At 36.9% G+C, this 26,739-nt stretch overlaps 1 protein-coding gene across 1 annotated transcript in view; it reads left to right on the top strand.

The window, feature by feature from the left end:
• C4BPA (complement component 4 binding protein alpha) overlaps window positions 1-26,739 on the top strand; it is a gene marked incomplete at both ends in the record, with an annotated part of 120,117 nt that overhangs the window by 45,853 nt on the left and 47,525 nt on the right. Inside the window, 3 exons of the mRNA XM_079723180.1 lie at window positions 16,840-17,023; window positions 17,965-18,144; window positions 18,703-18,802. Coding sequence (XP_079579306.1) covers window positions 16,840-17,023; window positions 17,965-18,144; window positions 18,703-18,802 — 464 coding nt within the window. The remainder of the gene's footprint in view (window positions 1-16,839; window positions 17,024-17,964; window positions 18,145-18,702; window positions 18,803-26,739) is intronic.

The following is a 26,739-nucleotide window of genomic DNA, read 5'->3' as shown; positions in this document are numbered from 1 at the left end:
TGTGAGGATGTAGTATGAGCCTCAGGGGTTCTTCAGACACTTTGTGAATAGGATTGCATCATCATCTGCTCTCATTGTCCAAATGTCTTGTGTATTATAATTATCTTCACATTCATCATCAAAAATATGATCTAAGAAAGTGGAATATTCTGTTAGGAATGTGAGTGAGATGAGAAGGCTTAAGAAGGCTTTATTAGAAGAATCTGCAAGAGAGAAACTTGTTCAATTTGGTGCTCATTGAGGGTTTGCGTGAGAGGAAGAAAAGGGACCTGGATATTTTATACCAAAAATTTAAAGTTTAGAACATATGTAAAAATAACTGCCATTGCCTTATGAGGAGGCGGTAGGGCAGATGTATTTATTTGAAAAAAAATTGAATTGCCAGCATAGTCTCATGTTAGCAGGAGCTGTATAATTGCAAGCAAAGGAAACCCAAAGAGATGTCCATTCTGTTTATGTCTGTGTCTTCCTGCAATGGTTCTCTCTACTCCCAGCATCAGTGAGGACTGGAGGAGAAGACGCTGGCCAGTTCCTTGGGATTAGATGTGGATAAATATCTGGCAATTGTTGTTTCACTCACTGGCTTTTACTAATTCTCACTCATCTTCTCCCACCAGCAGGAGTGATTATATGCTCCCATCTCCCTCCTTTGCCAACAAACCTCACTCAGAAAAGCCTTCATTCATTAAGTACTGAAGTAACTTGAAAACCATGTCTTTGCTTATTTATTTTATTTTGTTATGTGCTGATTGAATTAATTTCCTATTTCATTATAATTTATATCATTTATTATTTATATCACATTATTTCATTTTTTTTACTATAGTACATATCTTCTCTACAATTGAATAAAAACGTAATTTCTATTTCATACTGTATAGTATCATTGAACACTGCTTGCAATTGTACTCACTAATGAGTTCACTGATTATTAGATAAAGATAGTTGATGTTTTTAAATATATTATATACATAGAAATCCTTGGTAGATTTTTGTTGCTGTGCTTAAGAATGTTTTACTGATACAGAGAAATTGGTTTGGATATTGGGATAGATTGGAAAAGAATAATTTTTCTCATTTTCATAAATGAAATTAAGATTTCTACTATCTGATTCTTACTTCCATGTCATTTTATTAGTGGATTAGAATTGAATAGCTAAGTATGCTTATATTTTGGTATTATTTACATGCTCAGATAAAGAATTCTACCTCAAGCTTCATTCTTTAGCTGTAAAGCAGAAATAGTTGAGGTTTTTAAATGTCAATCCTTTATGTTTCCTTCCTTGCCATTCTCTGTGAGTATAAAGGAGGAGTACAGAGACTATAATTCACACTGATATGAATTATTTCTCCATTCTTTACTTTATTCTTTTATTTAAATGCCTCTCAAAATATCTAAAATAAATGCGTGTACACATAAACAAATATTGAAACAATAAAGGTGGGTATAAACAGTGCAACTCCATTACATTTTTCTTTTTTCATTTTAAATTTCACACTTAAAGTTTTAATTTTTAAATAAAATTATAATTATAAATTTAAATTAAAGCTATAAATTATATAAAATTATACATTATATAAAAATTATAAATTGTAAACCACATTACAAGTGAAACTATTTCTTTTTTTTTTTTTTTTTTTTTTTTGCGTTACGCGGGCCTCTCACTGTTGTGGAGCACAGGCTCTGGACGCACAGGCTCAGCGGCCATGGCTCACGGGCTTAGCCGCTCCTCGGCATGTGGGATCTTCCCGGACCAGGGCATGAACCCGTGTCCCCTGCATCAGCAGGCGGACTCCCAACCACTGCGCCACCAGGGAAGCCCTGTCACTTCTTGTAACATTTTTTTTTCCTGGTATTTATCACTATATTTTTACCTAGCTTGTCTTTTCTACTTTTTAATGAATTGTCCATTTGTCTATTGAATACAAACAAAGATTCAATCATCTTCTAATTTAATCATCTGCATTTCTTCCTTCTTCCCGTGTAGTTATTGCACAATTTCAGTTACACGTTGTGACTGAACTAAATCAAGTAGTGTTCTGTGAGCATGTTCCTCTCTTTACAACTTTCTTTTGTTCTGTCCTGAGTTGATAGTGCCCTTTTTAGTGAAGTTGTCTGCTTGCTTGCTTAGTTTTCTACATTTCTATTTCCAATTCCTCCTAAATGCTCCAAGAGATTTTTCAGTCTACCAAGATTGTTCCAATGTTCAGAGACATCAGGTGCTTATCAACTCCCTTCTAATCCCAATAGACCCTCTCTCAGAGCCCTCCACTCTCCCACTTGGCCTTAGTTTAGGTTCCACCAGGAGCAGACCCTGAAACAAGAATTAAAGTGTAAGTAGTTTGCTTGGAAGATGCAGGAAACACCAGGAGATGAGCAGGGCAGTGAGACAGGGAGGGAAAGACAGCCAATAAAGGTATGTTATCAAGCCAGTTAAGATGACAGGAGCCTAACACCAGAGGAAACTGGTAAAGATGTTGAACTCACACCTCAGGATAATCACCCAAAGGTGAGGGAGCTGGGGTATTGATACCAACTTCCATCAGTTGTTAATTGAGAGCTGCTTCTGGGAGGTGTTACTTACCTCCATTTTTCCTGCTAAGTGAAAATCAGAGTGGCTTTAAATACTCCTGGAAAAGCCTAGGCAAAAGGAAGCAGAAATGGCATCTGGAAGTTGTCCAGACTGTGCTGAAGTGGTAGGGCCCTAGTGACATGGACAGGATGCTTAATGGTCTGCTACACACTTCAGCACATGGTGGATGCTCTCACACCTGCAGACTCAGTTTTGTTACTTTCTCTGGTTCTTGGATCCATGTTTTCCTCTTCCTTGAATTTTCATTTTACTAAAGCCCATCCTTTGGGAACTGCCCGAGAAATGATGCATAGGAAGTAAAAATTTGGGTCTTGGCATGTTTGAAACTGTCTTCATTTTCACGCTTGATTGATAGTTTGGCTGTGTGTAGAGGGCTGGGTTAAAAATAATTTTCCCTCTCATTTTAAAGGGATTTCTCCACTGTCTTATTACTTCCAGTCCAGCTATTGAGAAGTCAGAGGACATCCTGACTTCTGACCTGATTTTCTCCCCCCTACTCCGGAAGTTTTAAAGATACACTCATCACCCGCGACATTCTAAAATATCATGTTGATGCATTTTGCTATATTTTATTTCTTCATTCACTTTGCTGGTTTTTGATGAGTGCTTTCAGACTGCAAACTCATGTTCTTCTGGTCTGAGAAATTTTCTTATGTAATTTCTTCAATAATATTTCCTCACTGTTTTCTCTTACTGAAGTCCAATTAATCTGATATTGGATCTCCTTGTTGATTGGTTGACTGTCTACTTTCGTTATGTTTTCTGTCTTCATTCTTACCCCCAGCCCTTCACACACTTCCTGGGAGATTCCCCTGGCTTTATATTCCAACACTTTTGTTGAATTTTTCAATTTCTTTTAAGAATATTTAATGTTTTCCAAATGACTTCTATTCTTTTCTTTTCTTTTAAAAAAATAATACCCTGTTCTTTCTACCTAGATTCATTCTTGACTCCATGGAGCTATTTGTAAGAGCTAGTGTTATTTTTCTCCCTGCAAACCTTTATTAATGATCACTGGTCAGTTCTTTTTGAAGAGTGAGGCCTGAATAATCTCATTTAAAATTCCGTGTATATGAACAAATTTTGCTGAGTGTAGGCTTACTTGCAGTCTGATGGGACAGGTGAGACATTTTTAATTAAATTGTCATAACAGAGACTGCTAATTGTTTTTCTATATTACCCCCCTTTTGATTTTAAGAAGCAGAACCACTTCCACCATTGTAAATATCAGCAGGACACATCGCCTCTCTTCACTAGAGCCTACCTTGGAGGAACTTTCCAATGGGTGTGACTTCCTGGTCACTTACTTTAAAAAGAAGCTGCTTGACAGAGTTATAGAGAATAGGTGGTTACTAGAGGGGAGAGGGGTGGGGGAAGGAAATAAATAGGTGAGGGAGATTAAGAGGTACAAACTTCCAGTTGCAGAATAAATGAGCCACCTGTATGAAATGTACAATGTGAGGAATATAGTCAGTAACTATGTAATATTTTTGTATAATGACATATTGTAACTATATTTATCATGGTGATCATTTTGAAATGTATAGAAATATTGCATCACTATGTTGTGCAACAGGAACTACCATAGTGTTGTAGGTCAATTATACTACAAAAACAAACAAACTGATAGAAAAAGAGATCAGATTGAGGTGGAAGGGGGAATTGGATGAAGGCAGTCAAGAGGTACACACTTCCAGTAATAAGATAAATAAGTGCTAGGGATGTAATGTACAACATGATAAATATAATTAACACTGCTGTATGTTACATATGAAAGTGGTTAAGAGAGTAAATCTCAAGGGTTTTTATCACAAGAAAAAAATTTTTCTATTTCTTTAATTTTTTATCTATATGAGATGATGGATGTTCAATAAACTTATTGTGATAATCATTGCATGATACATGTAAATCAAATCATTATGCTGTACACCTTAAACTCTCATAGTGCTGTATGTCAATTATATCTCAATAAAACTGGGAAGGGGGTGGGGGTAAGAAGCTGCTTGCTCTCTGATTCCTTTTTCCCCATGGTGAAGGCTGAAATGCTGACAGAGTGCTGGTGAACCAACTTCTGCCATGCTGAGGAGGGTAGCATCCCGTGGGATGCTGAAGCAACAAGGAGGAAGGGACCTGGTCCTTGGTTAATCATGTGGGCAGAACTGCTGACCATCCTAAATGCCCTTATGCCTCCTCTTTCATGAAAGACAAATAAATTTCTGTCTGACCTGAGCCACTGAGATTTTGCATGTCCTGTTTCCTGACAAATACAGAGTGTGGAAGCCCCCAATATTAGTGTTTATTAGTGTCTTCTCTGCTGCTGTCTAGTTTCTCCAGAGAAAGAGCTTCTGGTCTTCTGCTTCCTTATTTACAACTTGAACTTCTACCATGCAAGATGAGAAGATTATTGCTTCTATATTCTCTTTGGATTCTGTTTTCTCCCTCTACCCCTCAGCCTATTTCCATCACATTATTTTTGCACCATCAACATTGAGAGAACTTCATTTTTCCTGAAATAGTTGCTCCCTTTCCTAAAATGCAGAGGATTTGCATTTGTCTCTTTGTTTTAATGAAATGTTTTCCCTTGCACTATGATTAGTTCATCTTTGCATTTCCCTCAGAGGTTTGCTCACAGTGGTGCTGAACAATTATGTTGTGAGTAAAAGTGTATACAGTTGTATGAAATGTTAATTTGGTGCTAAGTTTAGTTCAGTCTAAGAAAGTCAACTACAAAGCCTCAGCTGCCAAATATTCTCTGACCACAGGAAAATGAATTACAACTAAGTGGATTATTTCTATTCTAGGTTTAATAACCTTGGGGAGAAGGAAATTGGTAAACCAGAGGCTCTGCCATGAAAAATTTTAACTAAGGGGAGACTCTATTGATTGTATTGCCATTTTGTATTTATGGGAGCCAAAAAAAGGAGCATGTTATTTTCTAAAATTCCTCTGAATCTAGGAGTTATTCTTCTTAGTCCTTTTGTCACCAATTTCAGGCAAATAACCGATTTTCTGATACCGATAATGAGCCTATTTGCAGATTTAAAGATATGATGAGTTCTCTTATATTCAAAATATATTTAAATACTCTACATGAATTTATGTAATTAAAAAAATTTATTTCCCAAAACTATTTTTTCTTAGAACCTTTAGATGTCATCTAGCTCAATACCTGATGGAAGCTTGAGTATTGCAAGTTTTAAATTATATCCATTTTTAAGGTATACCAGAATGTACATGTTATCAATCTGGGTCTAATCAGGAGAGAGAAACCACACAATGATTTAAACACGGGAAGTTAAATATAAAGAATTATTAAATTGTGATAAAAGAGAAGCTATAGGCTATAAGAAAACCCTATATGGTTCCCTAGGGCTGGGTACTCAAGAAAGGACAAACTTCAAAGGGGGGCCTTTTCCAATGCTTGGGTTTAAATCTCATTAGAAAAGGTATAATTGCAACCTACTAGATGCCGGGGAAGTTCAATAAGTTGCCCGGACCAGAGATGGTCTACAGAAGCCATGCTTGGGAATGTAGGCAGGGCATAAGTGAGCTGCAGCTGGTGAGTATGCACGTGGGTCTGAAGCTGGCCAGGGGCACTAGAGCATTCTGTGTTAGTGAAGTGACTGCCGATGGTAGCCAGGAGCATAGGTGTGTAGAGTGATAGGGAATCCAGTGGCAAGCCTACAAGACAGAGATGGGGTGCAGGCACATGGCAGCTAGTGGCCAGGTGTGCAGGCATGCAGACAGAGTGCCAGTGTGGCAAGAGGCCTGGAATAGCACCGCTGTCAGGAGAACCACAGGAAGGTGGTGGCCAGGCCAGTTCAGGGCTGCAAAATTACCATGGGATTCTGCATTCTGGGCACAGGGCTGGGGCAGAGTGCTAGTAGGTATCCTTACACTCACAATGCTAACCCACTGTGAAGCAGCAGGAAACAGCAGGAGCGTACCTTCTTCCCACAATATTCCTCTAGCACCCTCTACTGAGAAAGCTTAGCGTCATGCTCACTGCAAAGCGGAAATGTTTAAAGGAATACTGTTCATGATCACAGAGTTGTGTGTAATAAATGGTGACTTTGGAGCTAAAGGCAATACATTGATAAATAGCAGAGCATGAATAACTTAAAGTTGCTAAACTAAAAATGTGAAGTCAAAATCACTCAACGATTGCTTAGAGTTAAATCTATAAAGAAAGAAATGCTGGAAGAGTAGCAGCAAATTTATTAAAATCTAGGTTTATAATCTAAATTTTGTTTATTTTCCACCAAGGAAAAAATGGGAAATACAATGGTTATGTATTTCCTGTTGGTTGATAAAACTAAAAATGTTTCTGACAGAGGACCTTATTTGTTCTTACTAAAATAGGTAATATTAAAATAGAAAATTAAAATTTATCTCATGGGTTATTTTATAAGAAACTGTGAATAACGTCATGGACAACACCATCACCAATTTCAAAGCTATTCTTCCAATAGCCAAATATATAGCCTTTTATAAGAACTGAGTTGATCTATTAAAACATAAGTTGAGATTGATGTTTTTGCAAGGAGTTAAACTACTGTGAGTCTATCCAGACACATAGCTACTAAAGCTCTATTTTGAAGCAAAGATGGACCATGGAATATATAGAGAAATGAATAAATAGCATCTCTGTTAGAATAGTGATTCTCCAATTTGTTGCATATGAGAATCACTGGGGGCATTTCAGTAATAATTCAGATACTTGAAGACTTATCAGATGTATTTGTAGGGGATGGGGCATGAGAGTCTGGATTTTTAACCACCACAAGGCTTTTTTGGGGAGCTGCCTGAACCAAATATGCAATCTCTCCTTGAGGGCAACCCATAATCATTCACAGGTTGATACAGTGGTTCAAGGGCCCACTTACTTTGACCCAATCTTGGACATCTTCAAAGGGCCATCCAGCTTTTGAGTGCCCTGGGGATCTGCTGAAACTTCTGATGCCACTGCTTCCCAGTTCAGCTTTTCCCTCCACCCAATCCTGCCCCTCTCATTCCTTTATGGGTCTTGTTCCTGAAAGGACTCCTCAATGACCCACCTGTGTGCAACCTCCATCTCAGAGTCTGTTTTCCAGGGAACCGAATGTATGAACTGTTCAGAGGTTAACCTAACTTATGAAATGTCTTCTTTTTTGATTTACTTGTTCTTTGCTCATGATTTTATTTGTTAGTTCTATTTTTGGAATGATTTGTAAATAAGTCTTTTCTATTTAAGGCATTAAATCTTAATTTGTTGCATCTGTTTTAATTATTTTAGTATATTTTTATTATCTTTTCTATTTACTTAATAGTGTTTGATAAATGAGTGGCATAAAAATTATACCTGAGTTAAACATTTTTCCCTTTGTTTTCACCTTTGATACTGTGATTAAAAGCTTTATACCCCAAAAGTATGTGACTCTTCATGGACATTTAGAATGCTCCCAAGGGACTTATTGAAAAACAGGGAATCAGTAGGTAAAAGCAATCTTCAATTGCCTACAGTTAGATCCATGGAAGAGGAAGTGTCAGAAAAGTAGATCATGAACAAAATGACAAAGGGACAGAGTGAGTATCAGATAGAACAGACTGGGGATTTTTACCCTTACTTCTGAAGTTTTGTTATAAAGAAGAAAATATTGGAGATCTCATCAGCAAATGCATAAGTACCCTCATGCTGAAATTACAAAGCCCTGAGGGGATCTGACTCCAGCAAGAGGGCACTTATAGTCAGAACACCTTTGATATGGTTAATATTTGAGGATACAAATATTTAATGATAACATTGTATCATGCTTTAATTGCAAGCAACAAAGTTGGTCTTAGACTACAACTGATATACCTATGAGCTTGGTTTTAATTGTCTCACTTCTGAATCCAAATCTTTCAAGAGTGTTTGGAAACTAATACTGTATAGATAGATATGTTTATGACTCAGCATGTAGGAGACTCTGGTTCAATATCATAGTATTTCTTACCTATTCAGTTTCTATCCACCTCCAAAATATATCTCTAATTTACTTCAGAAAGACTCCAGTTCTGTCTGTCACAACTTTCTCTTACAAAACCGATTTCCTCATGCCTTACCCCATCACTGCCCTATCACTTTTTTTTAAACATCACCGCTCTCTTGATGTGTAGTGGTCACTTCCTTTCTGTTGTTTATAGTTTTACAAAATAAGTGTGCATTCTTAATCACTAGCTTAATGTTGATTTCTTATTCCTTTTTATAAATGGGATCATGTAATGTGTATTATATTGTGTCTGATTTCTTTTGCTTATATTCCTGAGATTTATTCATGTCGTGTTATAACTGTAGTTCATTCATTCTCATTGTTATATATCGTTCTGTTGTGTGAGCATACTGTAGTTTACTTATCATTTTAATAAGGATAGAATTTACGTTTTCAGTTCTTTGGCTACTACACAACTATGAATATTTCTGTACATGTCTTCTGGTGCACGTGCTGGTTGTAGAGTGCACATACCCAACTTTTATAGATAAATTTCCAAAATCTAGGTTTATAACCTGGCTATGCCACTTTAAAGTTATATGACTATTTACAGTTACTTAAACTCTTTGTCCCTCAATTTTATTTTTGATAAAATGGGGAGAATGATAGTATTTGTCTCAGAGTTAACAGATCAATGTTGTATTGATACATGTAATTTAACACATAGCTGTGCTTAGTAACTGTCATTATAATTATTAATGTTATTGTTATAAAAAGAATGCATGGAGAGAATAATCCACAGAAACCATGTATAATTTGTATTTAGTATTTCTCATCTCTAAATATCTTATCCTCTTTTGATATCTTTTCCTGCACATCATAAAATGTTTAAAAATAGATTTTCAAGGGACTTCCCTGGTGGTCCAGTGGTTAAGACTGCGCTCCCAATGCAGGGGACACAGGCTTAATCCCTGGTTGGGAAACTAAGATCCTGCATGTCGCACGGTTAAAAAAAAAAAAAAAAAAAAAAGATTTTCAACATATCTCTGGGTCTGAAACCAGAGCTTTGGCTTAGGAATTGTCATCATTCACTGCAACTGAGTTTTTGGATCCCATCATATTACCTGCTAAACAAAACCTGTGTCCAGAGGTACCCAAGTATGAGTGAGCTAGTGACATACATTTAAGAAACTTCTTTTTTATTTCTCTCTAAAATTGTGGCCCACCTAAAATTTACTATCTCAATCACTGCTGCTGAGATTGGATTTAATATGGGTATTATTTATGCATTGTTTAAACTCAATTATAAGAGCTAGTTTTTCATCTTTGGCATATTCTGAGTTAGAAGTAGCAGGTTTCAATGCTTTCATATTTTTCAGCAAATAAGATCCAGACCCCAGGACAGGAAGATATCATAGACTCAGCTTTCCTAGCCTCCAGCTTTACATTTTTGTCCAGTGAACACTGTGTCCTTTTTTGGGTAGGTCATTTGAACCATCCTTCCAATTGTCCCTCATGGGTAAGGGTAAGCAAAGGGAACAATGGGCTATTATGACATTATCAATTTGAGGACTGGCTAAGGGGAAGGAGGAAATTCAATATACACTGCCACTTTTTTTTTTCTACAGTTAATCATTTGCAGGAACAATTAACTGTTACTTCTTATCTATTCCCGCTTATTTTTACCTGACCAGCCAACCACCAATCACATTGCTGGAACTCAAGATTTTCCGTTGAGCATATGCTTGAAAGGCAAGGATGCAGTGATAAATTCTGTTGTAGAGAAGGCTAAGAATATCTGAGATCACAGGTACCTCATCTTGAGAGAAACAATTCAAGGCAAAATTACAGAGTCTTCTGCTTCTTGCTCAGAAATCTACAGGTAAGTAATTTACTAAACACTCAGATTACCTTGGGGGAAAGGCTGATGTTTTGTCTCTTTGAGGAGTGAAGTCTTCAAAGGATAAGGCAGAGAGATATACTCAAGCATCTGTTCATCAGAAATCCTTTCAGGATCCCTGTATTTTGTGGTAGAAAAAAATGGTTTGTGTGACTTGAAAAGTACTTATAAATTTTTGAAGACAATTATTTAATTATAGACATGGGTGACCACCTAGAGGGGTGGGATAGGGAGGGTGGGAGGGAGGGAGATGCAAGAGGGAGCAGATATGGGAATATGTATATGTATAACTGAATCACTTTGTTATAAAGCAGAAACTAACACACCACTGTAAAGCAATTATACTCCAATAAAGATGTTAAAATAAAATAAAATTCATAGATATTACGATTTAAAAAAATGCCTGGTAATGAAATAAATTGTTAAGTAAATCCGGAGTGTAAGGTGTTATTTCTACTGATTCTAAAATATGTGTGTTGGTTGGTTTTCTGCCCATCTCTCACATCTGGGAGAAGAAGCAGGAAGTAATTCAAATTTCCTGGAAGGGCAAGGGTGGTTCAGTGAGAGGAGATCTGGTTTTCAGAGTCTACATTCAGCAAAATTGTTAGGTTTCTCTCTGGAGACTTCATCCACCTGCTATCAGTCTTTGAGAGCAAGGGGATACTGGTAATCCTCTATTCAGTCTTTTAAGCAAGAAGCCATAGTCTTCCTCACGTCTTTTCTCTCCCTCATTTTCTGTAATTGGCATTGTTCTCTTCTGCCTTGAAATTCTCTTCTACCTTGGTTGAGCATGGTGTAGTCCTATTTTGGTTGCCAATTCATTCTTTCAACCACTTCTCTCTTTGTTGCCTCCTCTCTGACCTAAACTGGTCGTAAAAGGAGAGTGAAAGTAAAGTAACTAGAATAAACAGCAGCATAAAAAAAATTAACTCAAAATGGATCTCAGACTTGAATGGAAGAACTAAAACTATAAAACACTTAGAAGAAATCATAAGTGTAAATCTTCATGATGTTGGGTTAGGCAATGATTTCTTAGATAAATAAGCAACAAAATTAAAAAATAGATAAATTGGACTTCATCTAAATTAAAAACTTTTGTGCTTCAAAGGATACCATCAAGAATAAATAGAAAGCCCACAGGATGACAAGTGACTTGTATCCAGAATATATAAAGAACTCTTACAACTCAGCAATAAAAAGGCAATAAACCCAATTAAAAATGAGCCAATGATTTTAATACACATTTCTTTAAAGAAGATATCCATATAATAATAAACAAATAAAACGATGTTCAACATCATTAGTCATTAGAGAAATGTAAATAAAACCCACAGTGAGGTACCACTTCATACTCACTAGGATGGCTAAATGAAAAAAGAGAAACAGCTACAAAAAACAATTACAAGAGAATGCAGAGAAACTGGAGCCCTCATTCACTGCTGGTGGGAATGTCAAATGATGCAGTCACTTTGGAAAACAACTTGGCAGTTCCTCAAAATATTAAACATAGAGTTACCATATGATCCAGCAATCCTGCTCCTAGGTATACACTCAAGAAAAAATAAAAACAAGTGTCCACACACAAAAAAAATGTACATGAATGTTCATAGCGGAATTATTCATAATATCTCAAAAGTGGAAACAACCCAAATGTCCATCAGATAAAGGATGGATAAACAAAAGGTGGAATAGTCATACAACAGAATATTATTCAGTCATAAAAAGGAATGAAGTACTGGTCCTGTGACAGTGATGAACCCTAAAAATGTTATACAAAGTGTAGGAAGCCTGTCACAAAAACGCACAGACTGTATGATTCTATTTATATGAAAAGACTAGAACAGACAGATCCACAGAGACAGAAAGTAGGCTAGTGGTTGCCAGGGCCTGGGAGGAAAGTAGAAATGGGGAGTGACTGCTAATGGGTAGAGGATTTCTTTTTGGGGTGATAAAAATATTCTAAAATTTGATGGTGGTTATGGTTGCACAACTCTGTGAGTATGTAATACTAAAAGCCACTGAATTTTACACTTGAAGTGGATGAATTTTATGGTTTGTGAATTATTTCTCAGTAAAGCTTTTATAAAATAATTACATGTGGGAGGAAAGAGGGCAGAATAAGATTTTTATTAACAATTGAGTTTGTGGAGCATGTAAGTTTTTGCACCTATGGGAGACAATTGGGCCCAGAGGTCCGTGAGTGATTCATGGATGATGGTCAAAGCCATGGGGTCGATGAGTTACTCCCAGGAAGACAGTTAAGGTGAGGGAAGAAGAAGCCCAGGATGGACCCCTGTGCACTCCAGCACTGCTGCTCTGGGTGTGGCACTGGGTTTCACTATTACCATGAGCCATAATGAAGGCCAGACCAAGGCTTCTGGCCCAAGTCCAACATGCCTTCCTCTGCACTGGGGCTGGGTTAAAGACCCTTGGAATTTCAGCCACCCATCATTATAATTTTATATCATTATTGTGATGATGTTTTTGTCTTCTAGGAGTTCACCTTCCACCAGAGTCCCATGTTAATTCCAATTCTATTCCTCTCTTCCCTAGATTGAACAATTGCCAGCATTTTTTTTTCTTGATGTTTACCATGTTTCAGGCACCATGCCAAGCCCTTTACAGGAAATATTCTTATTTAATTCTCTCAACAATTCTGAGAGAATTGTATAATTATCATTCTTTTTTTTTTAATTGGGGTATAGTTGCTTTACAGTGTTGTGTTAGTTTCTGCTGTACAACGAAGTGAGTCAGCTATATGTCTACATATATCCCCTCCCTCTTGTACCTACCTCCCACCCACCCCCTATCCCATCCACCTAGGTCACCACAAAGCACCAAGCTGAGCTCCCTGCACTCTTCAGTAGGTTCCCACTAGCTATCTGTTTTACACCTGGCAGTGCACATACGTCAATCCCAATCTCCCAGTTCATCCTACCACCCACCCTGTGTCCACACACCCGTTCCCTATGTCTATGTCTCTATTCCTGCCCTGTAAATAGGTTCATCTGTACCATTTTTCTAGTTATCATTCTTACTTTATAAAAAAGTAAATTGGGGCTTAGAGGACTGAGTATCTTGCTATGGCAATATAGTTCCTTTGTGGTGGAACCAGGATGAAAACCCACATGGCCTGGGTCTGACTCCAGAGCTCACACCTGGGTTCCAGCCAAACACTGTCCTCCTCTGTGGATAGCACTTTGGCTGTGGCCTTGTGAGGTTGAGGTAAAAGGAGTGAAATAATTTCCTCACCACTTTCCATCTGCTGTCATTACCTAACTTGGCTGTGAACTGCGGAGAGAGGAGAAGCATTTTTTACTCCTCTCTCTCACTCTATTTTTACTGGTCTTGTGTCATTGCTCTCCATTACCTGGTTGGTGATATAAAGACTCAGGTTAAAGGTGAGGAAGGGGAATCTTGGAACCTGCAATAAAATCACCTGTTAGTTTCTTATTAAAATAAAGATGTACCTATCTTTAAGATAAATACAATCTCACCACACACACACACACACACACACACACACAATATAAGGATAGAAGTGCACATGAAACCTTTTTCCCTTTAAAACATATTTTGTCACTGTGTACTTTTGAATTTAAATTTATAAAACATTTGTTCAGCACCTTTTCTGTGCAAGGCAGTGATGAGTGAAAACCCACTCTCTCACTTCAAGGAGTTTATGGTTTAGGGGAAAGACAGACTTTTGACTTTAGCTGTAATCCAAGTCAGAATTAGAATAGAATTCTAAACACTAAATTGTAACTGGAATGTGGAGGCTGGAATGGAGGATAGGACCAGTGTTTGAGATGTGTCTGGAAAATGAGTGGGATTTGATGGAGGAAACAGTGAGAGAGCAGATGATGTGGACGCGGGTAAGACAGTAGGAAAGTGTTTGAAAATTCCAGAATATATTCAAGAATACAAATATGTTTTTACTGAAGAGAGGCATGAGAATATACTTTTTAGCACCATTTTAAAACGGTCCAATGTGTCACATGAGGGTTAGTGTTCTTATGAGTCTATTTTTTTTTTTTTTTTTTGCAGTACACGGGCCTCTCACTGCTGTGGCCTCTCCCGTTGCGGAGCACAGGCTCTGGACGCGCAGGCTCAGCGGCCATGGCTCACGGACCCAGCCGCTCCACAGCATGTGGGATCTTCCCGGGGGGCACGAACCCGTGTCCCCTGCATTGGCAGGCGGACTCTCAACAACTGCGCCATCAGGGAAGCCCGAGTCTATTGTTTTTAACGAATGCATTTATAAAGGCTTTCTTCCTAATAAATTCAATGCATATATTTTTCTTATGAATTTAAGTACATATATAGAGATCTTTAGGGAACATTTTCACTGTAAGGTGTCATTAAACATTTTTTGAAAGCCATTTACTTTTTTGCCAATATTTTAGCATTTTAAGATTTTTGTTAATTTCACTAAGTGATCAAGTTACTACAGCTACCAAATTACTGACTTACTGACAACTTACAATTTTTTTTTCTTGGGAAGATTTTAATGCTTTTGAAAATTTCTGTTAGCTTTGAGTTGTCTGGTTTTCATCATGTACAACTTGTCTTTGAGACAGCTCCCTCTGGTTTAGAGGTAGGTGGTAGAGAGAGAGAGAGAGGACTTCTAAGGAGCACGGAAAGGAGAACTGGATGAAGGTGGTCAATGGTCCCACTTTTCCTGCAGCTGTCCCAGTTTTAGTACTGAAAGCCTCACATCCTGGAAGACCCCCTCAATCCCAAGCAAACAGATGGTGACCCTGTGCTGGAGAAGGGGGGCAGTGTGAAGATTTTTATTTCTTCACACTTTTAGACCAGGCTGATTTATTCCATATACATTCAACATTAATTGTTGTAAACAAATTTGTTATTATGTTGATTGAATTTTTGGCAGAACTGAAGTCATGAATAGGGCATGTAGGATGAGGCGTAGGGTTATGTGAGTATGCAGGTAGCAGGAGGTGGGGTTGGAAGAGTGGAATGATCACAAGTTTTAGAAAGTTAAGAATCTGACTTGAGTCTTCACTCAGTCAAAGAGTTAAGCTTCTGCATACGGTATGAGGGATACCATAAGCTTCTCCCTGCCAAGGAGCACGGTGACAGCCTTGGGAAAAATAGTGAGAAAATTGCTTTGACTTAAGTGGGCATCTGCTGACAATTAGTATAATTGAGGGTGAATATGAAACCATCTCAATCTATGTCAGGTTTTAGAGTAAAAAGTGAAATCCTGTATTTTACTGAAAGTTAATTTCATATATCACTTTAGATATAAGGACTATCTTTTAAGTAAACTAAGGGTATGTGAAGTTTTTCCCATTTATGGGGTAAAAATGGCCCAATAAGGCTATTAAAGATGTCTCTGGTTAATGAATGACCAGAACCAAGATACACACCAGCAATGTTTCTCTCTCTCCCCCACTTCCTTCCTTCCTTCCTTCCTTCCTTCCTTCCTTCCTTCCTCCCTCCCTCCCTCCCTCCCTCCCTTTCTCTTTTCCTTTCTTCCTCTCTCTCTTTCTTTCTTTCTTTCTTTCTTTTTGGTGGCAAAACTGATGCTTTGAAAATTTTGAATTGACCCAATGGATTATTGTTCTTGGTGATAGTTGCCATAAGAAACTTACATAGATATAAATGGACATATAAGTAGGTAAATAAAAGATTGATAGATATAACTCCTTTTCTCTGTCTCATCATTTCTCGCTTTTCTTTCATTTGCTTCCACTTCCCTAGTTCTTCTGCCATTTCCTTGTTCATATCATCTCCGTCGGCTCACCTGGCCAATTGCAATAATCTTCTAAATCAATCTTCCTGTCTCTTCTCTCTGCCTCTTTCAGTCTATCTTGTCCAACTCTGTCACAGTGATCCCTCAAAACCACAGCAATCATGTCACTCAAAAAAAAGAAAAATCAGTGGCTGTCCATTTCCTAGGACCAAACTCCTGATCTTGGCACTGAAAACTCAATAAATCCCAGTTCTAATCAGTCCTTCTATCTTTCACTATTTTTTCCCTATCACACATTCCTTACGTGCCAAACAAATAGAAGTACTAAGTACTGTTGCCCAGAAATAACCTTTACCTTCTATACCTCACTGCTGTATCTTTCTCAGTTTTCACTTCTGGCATAAAATGTCTTGCATCCAATGCTCCAAATTTCATAGCAACATCTGCTACCTCAGATGCAGCCACATCCATAAAGCCCACTCCCTTCTCTCTACCTGGAAATAACTGACCTCCTGAATATGCTCCTGAAGCAGATAATATATGCTATATTTTACTGCAAATATTTGTGCTTAATGTCTCTTCTTGTACATTCAGTTATAATCTCCTTGAAGGGATGGTTCTCATGTTTTTTCCTAGTGATTATGACAAGTGGGAATTCAATAACTATTTATTAAGATGAGTTCTTTCAACAGAGAAATATTGAGGAAACATCAGATTATGTGTCCACCAAGAGTTCCACATGGCGCCCCTGATACAAAAGGGAATATGGGAGCCAGGCCCTTCTCTGGGCTGTGGAGAGTCTCTGATCCAACTCTGTTCCAAATGACCTTGGTCGCTGCTCTGTTGGCAACTGTTCTTGGTGAGTAATGGGGAGACAAGGTCAGATTGTTACTATACAGCTGAGTTCATCAACACATCCTAATAAGAAATGACTAATAGATACCTATCTTTAACATTGTAGAGTGTATTTGACCACCTGAAATTTAGGGAAATTTGCTATAATCCCCCTTCCCCCCAAAAAAGGTTTATTTATGGTCACTTTTGATACTCCCTTTTAGAACTTTCTCTCCAGGAACTCTTCAAACAATCTAACCTCAAAGCAAATCGTGACTTGGAATAAACACATATTATCTGCCACCTGACCATGAAGAGCTTTCATTGCCTGTGTGGATCTTCAGAAAGCAGTGGGATGGGTGTAATTGTGCTGGGGCTCCTGCCCCTTTATTTAATTATTCCCATGGAAGTAGAATTAAGACTTTATGTTTTAAGAACTTAATGCATCTCTACCTTGTGATGTTTTTTGAAAAACACCTGATTTTCAAATAAGCAGTCTATTCAAAATCCAAAAGGTCCAAAAGGACATAAAGGAAATATCTCCTCCTTCCTGACTCCTGAGGCAACTAATCTTATATAATGCTATTATTCATAAAAGATATATTTTTGCTCAGGCAAGAAGATAGGATTATATGGCATGGTATAGATGCCAATGTTCTGAGTAGGTAGATTGGGGAATCTAATAGCATGATGAAATTCAGGTCTGTCCATCCATTTTCTGACAAATTATCACATATACAGGAGAGGATGGATGAATTTTTCTGCCTTTTTCCATTATTATTGTCATCACCATCAAGTAACAAACATGGATTATGGATTGTTCACTGTGTTCATTGAACAGTGGGATAATAGGAGTCATGATGAAGGAGAAAATCATGATCTCTGTTCTAAATGTCTTACTACTGAATACCTGAGATGCTGTGTCCCAAGCTATAACTTGATTCTCCTCGTCATTTTGGTATCCAGGCAATTGTGGTCCTCCACCTTATTTACCGTTTGCTTCTCCGATAAAGAAGTTGTATGACACAGACTTCAAAAGTGGAACTACACTGAGATACACCTGCCATCCTGGCTATAGTAAAATCAGTTCAAGTTTAGTTACTTGTAATGGTAAAGGCTCATGGGACTATAGTGCTTTTTGTGCTAGTAAGTATCAACATTTGTTTTCTCACCTGTACTTTTGTTTTATTTGGGAAAGTTATCTTAGGAACTTAATAAATTATTTAATTCAAATGAAAGTCTTTGATCAATGTAGTCTTCAAAATTAACATTACCTACAGTATATGGAGAAAGTCAGTTTGGAATATACACTGAGATATTTTTCTAACAGTAAATATATAGAATCTATTTCCCTTTTTTCCTTCTGTTTCCCTGTGACCAAGGGCATATATTTTTGAGAACATACATTTGTGTGGATAACTGGTCCATATAGCACATCCTTTATTATCACACTTATCTAACTGAGCAAGCAAATCTGAGCACATTTTTTTCTTCTTTTTAAAATGTATTCAAAAAATGGAATAAATGTTTACACTTACTTTTCCTCAAAATAAAAAATTCAATAAGTCAGGATCAAAAATAAGCATTGAAAAAATTTTCTGGCTTTATGTGGAAGCAGAAGTTAAAGCCAATCAATCAGGTTTTCTCCCCCCTAGTTTTGTCAGTAATTGTATTCATTAGTCATTATTTTCATTTTCCTCCTAGAGAAACAATGCAGAAACCTAGAAGACTTACCCAATGGGAAAGTGGAAGTTAAGACAGATTTTCTTTTTGGTTCAACTATAGAATTCAGCTGCTCAGAGGGGTAAGTATAAGGCAATCCAGAAGCAATACTTTTCTTTTCAATTAGTTTTTATAAGTAGGTAAACATTCTCATGTTTCAAAAATAAAATGATGTAAAAAGGTATACATCCAGAACTTTCACTTCCACTCCATCTCATTCCTCTCTGCCCTCTGACAACAAGTGACTTTAGTTTCTGATTTTTCTTTTTGTGTTTACATATGTAAATACAAGTGAGTACACATATTTTTATTAATATTTTGTCTCCTTTATCAACACAGAAGACAGCAGACTGCCTATGTTAGTTTGAACCTTGCTTTTATTTAGGTCACTTAACAATATTGCCATGGATTGAATATTTGTATCCTCCCCAAATTTATATGTTGAACCCTAATCCCCAGTGTGATGGTATTTGGAGATAAGGCCTTTGGAAGTTAATTAAGTTATGGGAGTGGAGCCCACATGATGGGATTAGTGCCAATATAAGAAGAAATACAGAGCTAGTTTCCTTTCTCTTTGTTTCCACCATGTGAGGACCCAGCAAGATGACTGCCATTTACAAACCAGGAGGAGGGCTTTTATCAGAACCTGATCATGCTGGTACACTGATCTCCGACTTCCAGAACTGTGAAAAATAAATTTCTGTTGTTTAAGCAACCAGTCTATGATATTCTGTCATAGCAGCTCAGACTGAGATAAATATGTACTGGAGAGATTTGATATTCATGTACTGTTTCCTCATTTTGTGTATGTATGTTTACAGCTATATAGTTTTCCAATGCATGTATCATAGCTTATCATAGTTTATTTAATGGTTCCTATTGATAGACTTTTGTGAGTTTCCACTCTTTTGCTGTTACACACAATGTCCCGATGCCTAATTTTCTGTACATGTTATTTTACATGCATGCAGTTAGGTCTGTAGGATAAATTCCCAGAGGTAGGATGGCTGGATCACAGAGAAGGTACTTTAAAATATTGATAAATATTGCCAAATTTCTCTTCATAGACTTTGTACAATTCTGTAATGTAAACAAATGTCTATTTCTACGCCACCTCTACAATTGAGCATTTTCTCAAACTTTTGAATTTTTGCCTATTTAGATGGGAAAATAAAACTTCCCTGTAATTTTTAAAAACTTATTAATTTGAGATGTGTAGATTGATATGTAGTTATAAGAAATAGTAAAGAGAGACTCTATATACCATTTTTTTCCAGTTTGCCCCAAAGGTAACATCTTGCATGACTGTAGTACAGTATCACAATCAAGAAATCAACATTGATATAATCCATTCACCTTATTCAGATTTCATTTCTCTGAGTGTGTGAGTGTTTAATGCTATGCAATTTTATCATGTGTGTAGATATGTGTGACCATTACCGTGGTCAAGATTCAGAACAGTTCCATTATGAGGATCCTTGTGTTATCCTTATATAGACAACTCCCTCCCTCCCCTTTCCCTAACCTCTGGCAACCACTAATCCATTCTCCATTTCTATAATTTTGTTATTTTGAAAATGCTATATAAATGGAATCACATAGCATGTCATCTTTTGAGGCTGACCTATCACTCAACATAATTCTCTTGAAATTCTTCCAAGTTGTTATGCTTGGATACTTTGTTCTGCTTTTTGCTGAGACAATATTCCATGGAATGAAATTTGTTTAGCCATTCACATGTTGAAGTATACTTGGGTTGTTTCATTTTTGACCCTTAGGAATAAAGGTGCTATAAACATTTACATACAGGTGTGTGTGTGTGTGTGTGTGTGTGTGTGTGAATGTAAGTCTTCATTTTTATCTTTCTGGGATAAATGCCTAGGTAGGTCACATAGTAGTTACATGTTTAGTTTTTTAAGAAACTGCCTGTTTTCCAGAGAGGTTGAATCATCTTATGTTCCCATCAGCAATGTAAGACTGATCCATAACATCCACACCAGCATTTGGTGTTGCCATTTATTTTAGCCATTCTTTTAGGTGTGTAGTAATATCTATTGTGGTTTTCATTTGTATTTCTGTAATAGCCAATGATGTTGAATATCTTTTTATGTGCTTTTTTGCCATTTGTATCCTCTTCAGTGATATACCTGTTCACATATTTTGCCCACTTTCTAATTGGATTATTTGGCTTTTTACTGCTGAGTTTCAAGAGTTTTCTTTTTTCTTTTTTTTTTTTTAATATATTCCAGATACTCGTCCTTTGTTGGATATGTGGCTTGCAGGTGTTTTCCTCCAGTCTGTAGCCTGTTTATTCTTTTTTTTTTTTAACATCTTTATTGGAGTATAATTGCTTTACAATGGTGTGTTAGTTTCTGCTTTATAACAAAGTGAATCAGTTATACATATACATATGTTCCCATATCTCTTCCCTCTCGTGCCTCCTTCCCTCCCACCCTCCCTATCCCACCCCTCTAGGTGGTCACAAAGCACCAAGCTGATCTCCCTGTGCTATGTGGCTGCTTCCGACTAGCTATCTATTTTACGTTTGGTAGTATATATATGTCCATGCCACTCTCTCACTTTGTCACAGCTTACCCTTCCCCCTCCCCATATCCTCAAGTCCATTCTCTAGTAGGTCTGTGCCTTTATTTCCGTCTTGCCCCTACGTTCTTCAGAACCTTCTTTTTTTTTAGATTCCATATATATGTGTTAGCATATGGTATTTGTTTTTCTCTTTCTGACTTACTTCACTCTGTATGACAGACTCTAGGTCCATCCACCTCACTACGTATCACTCAATTTCATTTCTTTTTATGGCTGAGTAATATTCCATTGTATATATGTGCCACATCTTCTTTATCCATTCATCTGTTGATGGACACTTAGGTTGCTTCCATGTCCCGGCTATTGTAAATAGAGCTGCAATGGACATTAGGGTGCATGCATGTTTTTGAATTATGGTTTTCTCTGGGTATATGCCCAGTAGTGGGATTGCTGGGTCATATGGTAATTCTATTTTTAGTTCTTTAAGGAACCTCCATACTGTTCTCCATAGTGGCTGTAACAATTTACATTCCCACCAACTGTGAAGGAGGGGTCCCTTTTTTCCACACCCTCTCCAGCATGTGTTGTTTGTAGATTTTCTGATGATACCAATTCTAACTGGTGTGATGTGATACCTCATTGTAGTTTTGATTTGCATTTCTCTAATAATTAGTGATGTTGAGCAGCTTTTCATGTGCTTCTTGGCCATCTGTATGTGTTCTTTGGAGAAATGTCTATTTAGGTCTTCTGTCCATTTTTGGATTGAGTTGTTTGTTTCTTTAATATTGAGCTGCATGAGCTGTTTATATATTTTGGAGATTAATCCTTTGTCCGTTGATTCATTTGCAAATATTTTCTCCCATTCTGAGGGTTGTCTTTTCATCGTGTTTATGGTTTCCTTTGCTGTGCAAAAGTTTTTAAATTTCATTAGGTCCCATTTGCTTATTTCTGTTTTTATTTCCATTACTCTAGGAGGTGGATCAAAAAAGACCTTGCTGTGATTTATGTCAAAGAGTGTTCTTCCTATGTTTTCCTATAAGACTTTTATAGTGTCTGGTCCCACATTTAGGTCTCAAATCCATTTTGAGTTTATTTTTGTGTATGGTGTTAGGAAGTGTTCTAATTTCATTCTTTTACATGTAGCTGTCCAGTTTTCCCAACACCACTTGTTGAAGAGACTGTCTTTTCTCCACTGTATATCTTTACCTCCTTTGTCATAGATTAGTTGACCATGGGCACGTGGGTTTATCTCTGGGCTTCCTATCTTGTTCCATTGACCTATGTTTCTGTTTTTGTACCAGTACCATATTTTCTTGATTACTGTAGCTTTGTAGTATAGTCTGAAGTCAGGGAGTCTGATTCCTCCAGCTCGGTTTTTTTCCCTCAAGACTGCTTTGGCTAATCAGGGTCTTTTGTGTCTCCATACAAATTTTAAGATGATTTGTTCTAGTTCAGTAAAAAATGCCATTGGTAATTTGATAGAGATTACATTGAATCTCTAGATTGCTTTGGGTAGTACGGTCATTTTCACAATATTGATTCTTCCAATTCAAGAACATGGAATATCTCTCTATCTGTTGGTATCATCTTTAATTTGTTTCATCAGTGTCTTACAGCTTTCTGCATACAGGATTTTTGTCTCTCTAGGTAGGTTTATTCCTAGGCATTTTATTCTTTTTTTTTGCAATGGTAATTGGGAGTGTTTCCCTAATTTCTCTTTCATATTTTTCATCATTAGTGTAGAGGAATGCAAGAGATTTCTGTGCATTAATTTTGTATCCTGCAACTTTACCAAATTCATTGATTAGCTCTAGCAGTTTTCTGGTGGCATCTTTAGGATTCTCTATGTATAGTATCATGTCATCTGCAAACTGTGACAGATTTGCTTCTTCTTTTCCAATTTTTATTCCTTTTATTTCTTTTTCTTCTGTGATTGCCGTGGCTAGGACTTCCAAAACTATGTTGAATAATACTGGTGAGAGTGGACATCCTTGTTATTTTCCTCACCTTAGAGGTAATGCTTTCAGTTTATCACCATTGATAATGATGTTTGCTTTGGATTTGTCATATATGGCCTTTATTAGGTTGAAGTAGGTTCCCTCTATGCCCACTTTCTGGGAGCTTTTATCATATAAATGGGTGTTGAATTGTGTCGAAAGCTTTTTCTGCATCTATTAAGATGATCACATGTTTTTTCTTCTTCAATTTGTTAATATGGTGTATCTCATGGATTGATTTGCATATATTAAAGAATCCTTGTATCCCTGGGATAAATCCCACTTGATTGTGGTCTATGACCTTTTCATGTGTTGTTGGATTCTGTTTGTTAGTATTTTGTTGAGGATTTTTGCATCTATATTCATCAGTTATATTGGTCTGTAATTTTCTTTTTTGTAGTATCTGTCTGGTTTTGGTATCAGGGTGATGGTGGCCTCATAGAATGAGTTTGGGAGTGTTCCTTCCTCTGCAATTTTTTGGAAGAGTTTGAGAAGGACAGGTGTTAGCTCTTCTCTAAATGTTTGATAGAATTCACCTGTGAAGCCATCTGGTCCTGGACTTTTGTTTGTTGGAAGATTTTAAATCACAGTTTCAATTTCAGTGCTTGTGATTAGTCTGTTCATATTTTCTGTTTCTTCCTGCTTCAGTCTTGGAAGGTTATATCTTTCTAAGATTTTGTCCATTTCTTCCAGGTTGTCCATTTTATTGGCATAGATTTGCTTGTAGTAGTCTCTTAGGATGCTCTGTATTTCTGTAGTGTCTGTTGTAACTTCTTTTTCATTTCTAATTTTTTTGATTTCAGTTCTCTCCCTCTTTTTCTTGAGAAGTCTGGCTAATGGTTTATCCATTTTATTTATCTTCTCAAAGAACCAGCTTTTAGTTTTAATGATCTTTGCTATTGTTTTCTTTCTTTCTATTTCATTTATTTCTGCTCTGATCATTATGATTTCTTTCCTTCTGCTAACTTTGGGTTTTGTGTGTTCATTTAGGTGTAAGGTTAGATTGTTTATTTGAGATTTTTCTTGTTTCTTGTGGTAGGCTTGTATAGCTATTACTTCCCTCTTAGAACTGCTTTTGCTGCATCCCATAGGCTTTGGATTGTCGTGTTTTCATTGTCATTTCTCCCTAGGTATTTCTTGATTTCCTCCTTGAGTTCTTCAGTGATCTCTTGGTTATTTAATAATGTATTGTTAAGCCTCCATATGTTTGTGTTTTTTACGTTTTTTCCCCTGTAATTGATTTCTAATCTCATAGCGTTTTGGTCAGAAAAGATGCTTGATATTTCAATTTTCTTAAAATTACTGAGGCTTGATTTGTGACCCAATATGTGATCTATCCTGGAGAATATTTCCTGCGCACTTGCAAAGAAAGTTTAATCTGCTATTTTTGGATGGAATGTCCCATAAATATCAATTAAGTCTATCTTGTCTTTTGTGTCATTTACAGCTTGTGTTTCCTTATTAATTTTCTGTTTGGATGATCTGTGCATTGGTGTAAGTGAGGTGTTAACCTACCCCACTCTTACTGTGTTACTGCTGATTTCCTCTTTTATCACTGTTAGCAGTTGCCTTATGTATTGAGGTACTCCTATGTTGGGTGCATATATATTTATAGTTGTTATATCTTCTTTTTGGATTGATCCCTTGATCATTACTTTTTGTCCTTCCTTGTCTCTTGTAACATTCTTTATTTTAAAGTCTATTTTGTCTGATATGAGAATTGCTACTCCAGCTTTCTTTTGATCCCCATTTGCATGGATTATCTTTTTCCATCCCCTCACTTTCAGTCTGTATGTGTCACTAGGTCTGAAGTTGGTCTCTTGTAGACAGCATATATATGGGTCTTGATTTTGTATCTATTCAACAAGCCTTTGTTTGGTTGGTGAATTTAATCCATTCACGTTTAAGGAATTATTGATATGTATGTTCCTATTACCATTTTCTTAATTGTTTTGGGTTTGTTTTTGTAGGTCTTTTTCTTCTCTTGTGTTTCCCACTTAGAGAAGTTCCTTTAGCATTTGTTGTAGAGCTTGCTTGGTGGAGCTGAATTCTCTTAGCTTTTGCTTGTCTGTAAAGCTTTTGATTTCTCTGTTGAATCTGAATGAGATCCTTGCTGGGTAGAGTAATCTTGGTTGTAGGTTCTTCCCTTTCATCACTTTAAATATATTGTTCCACTCCCTTCTGGCTTGTAGAGTTTCTGCTGAGAAATCAGCTGTTAACCTTTTGGGAGTTCCCTTGTATGTTATTTGTTGTTTTTCCCTTGCTGCTTTCAATAATTTTCTTTGTCTTTAATTTTTGCCAATTTGATTACTATGTTTCTTTGCGTGTTTCTCCTTGGGTTTAACCTGTATGGGACTCTCTGTGCTTCCTGGACTTGGGTGGCTATTTCCTTTCCCATGTTAGGGAAGTTTACCACTATAATCTCTTCAAATACTTTCTTAGGTCCTTTCTCTCTCTCTTCTCCTTCTGGGACCACTATAGTGGGGATGTTGTTACATTTAATGTTGTCCCAGAGGTCTCTTAGGCTGTCTTCATTTGTTTTCATTCTTTTTTTTTTCCTCTGTGCTGCAGCAGTGAATGCCACCATGTGTCTTCCTGGTCACTTATCTGTTCTTCTGCCTCAGTTATTCTGCTACTGATTCCTTCTAGTGTAGTTTTTATTTCAATTATTGTATTGTTCATCTCTGTTTGTTTGTCCTTTAATTCTTCTAGACCTTTGTTAAACATTTCTTGCATCTGTTCGAGCTTTGCCTCCATTCTTTTTCTGAGGTCCTGGATCATCTTCACTATCATTATTCTGAATTCTTTTTCTGGAAAGTTGCCTATCTCCACTTTGTTTAGTTGTTTTTCTGGGGTTTTTTCTTTTTCCTTCATCTAGTACCTAGCCCTCTGTCTTTTCTTCTTGTCTATCTTTCTGTGAATGTGGTTTTTGTTCCACAGGCTGCAGGATTGTAGTTTTCTTGCTTCTGCTGTCTGCCCTTCCTTCATTTCTTTTCATTTATTTCTCATCTGATCTTTATGATTTCTTTCCTTCTGCTAACTTTGGGGTTTTTTTGTTCTTTTTTCTCTACTTGCTTTTGGTATAAGATTAGGTTGCTTATTTGAGATGTTTCTTATTTCTCGTGGTAGGATTATATTGCTATAAACTCTCCTCTTAGAGCTTCTTTTGCTGCATCTCATAGGTTTGGGGTAATTGTGTTTTCATTGTCATTTGTTTATAGGTATTTTTTAAATTTCCTCTTTGATTTCTTCAGTAATCTCTTTGTTATTAAGTAATGTATTGTTCAGCCTCCATGTGTTTGTATTTTTTACAGATTTTTACCTGTAATTGATATCTAGCCTCATAGTGTTGTGGTCTGAAATGATACTTGATACGATTTCAATTTTCTTAAATTTACCAAGGCTTGATTTGTGACCCAGGCTACGATCTATCCTGGAGAATGTTCCATGAGCACTTGAGAAGAAAGTGTATTCTGTT

This window comes from Hyperoodon ampullatus, assembly GCF_949752795.1.
Source record: "Hyperoodon ampullatus genome assembly, chromosome: 2".
Classification (NCBI taxonomy): domain Eukaryota; kingdom Metazoa; phylum Chordata; class Mammalia; order Artiodactyla; family Ziphiidae; genus Hyperoodon; species Hyperoodon ampullatus.
This window is presented reverse-complemented; position numbering and strand designations above follow the sequence as displayed.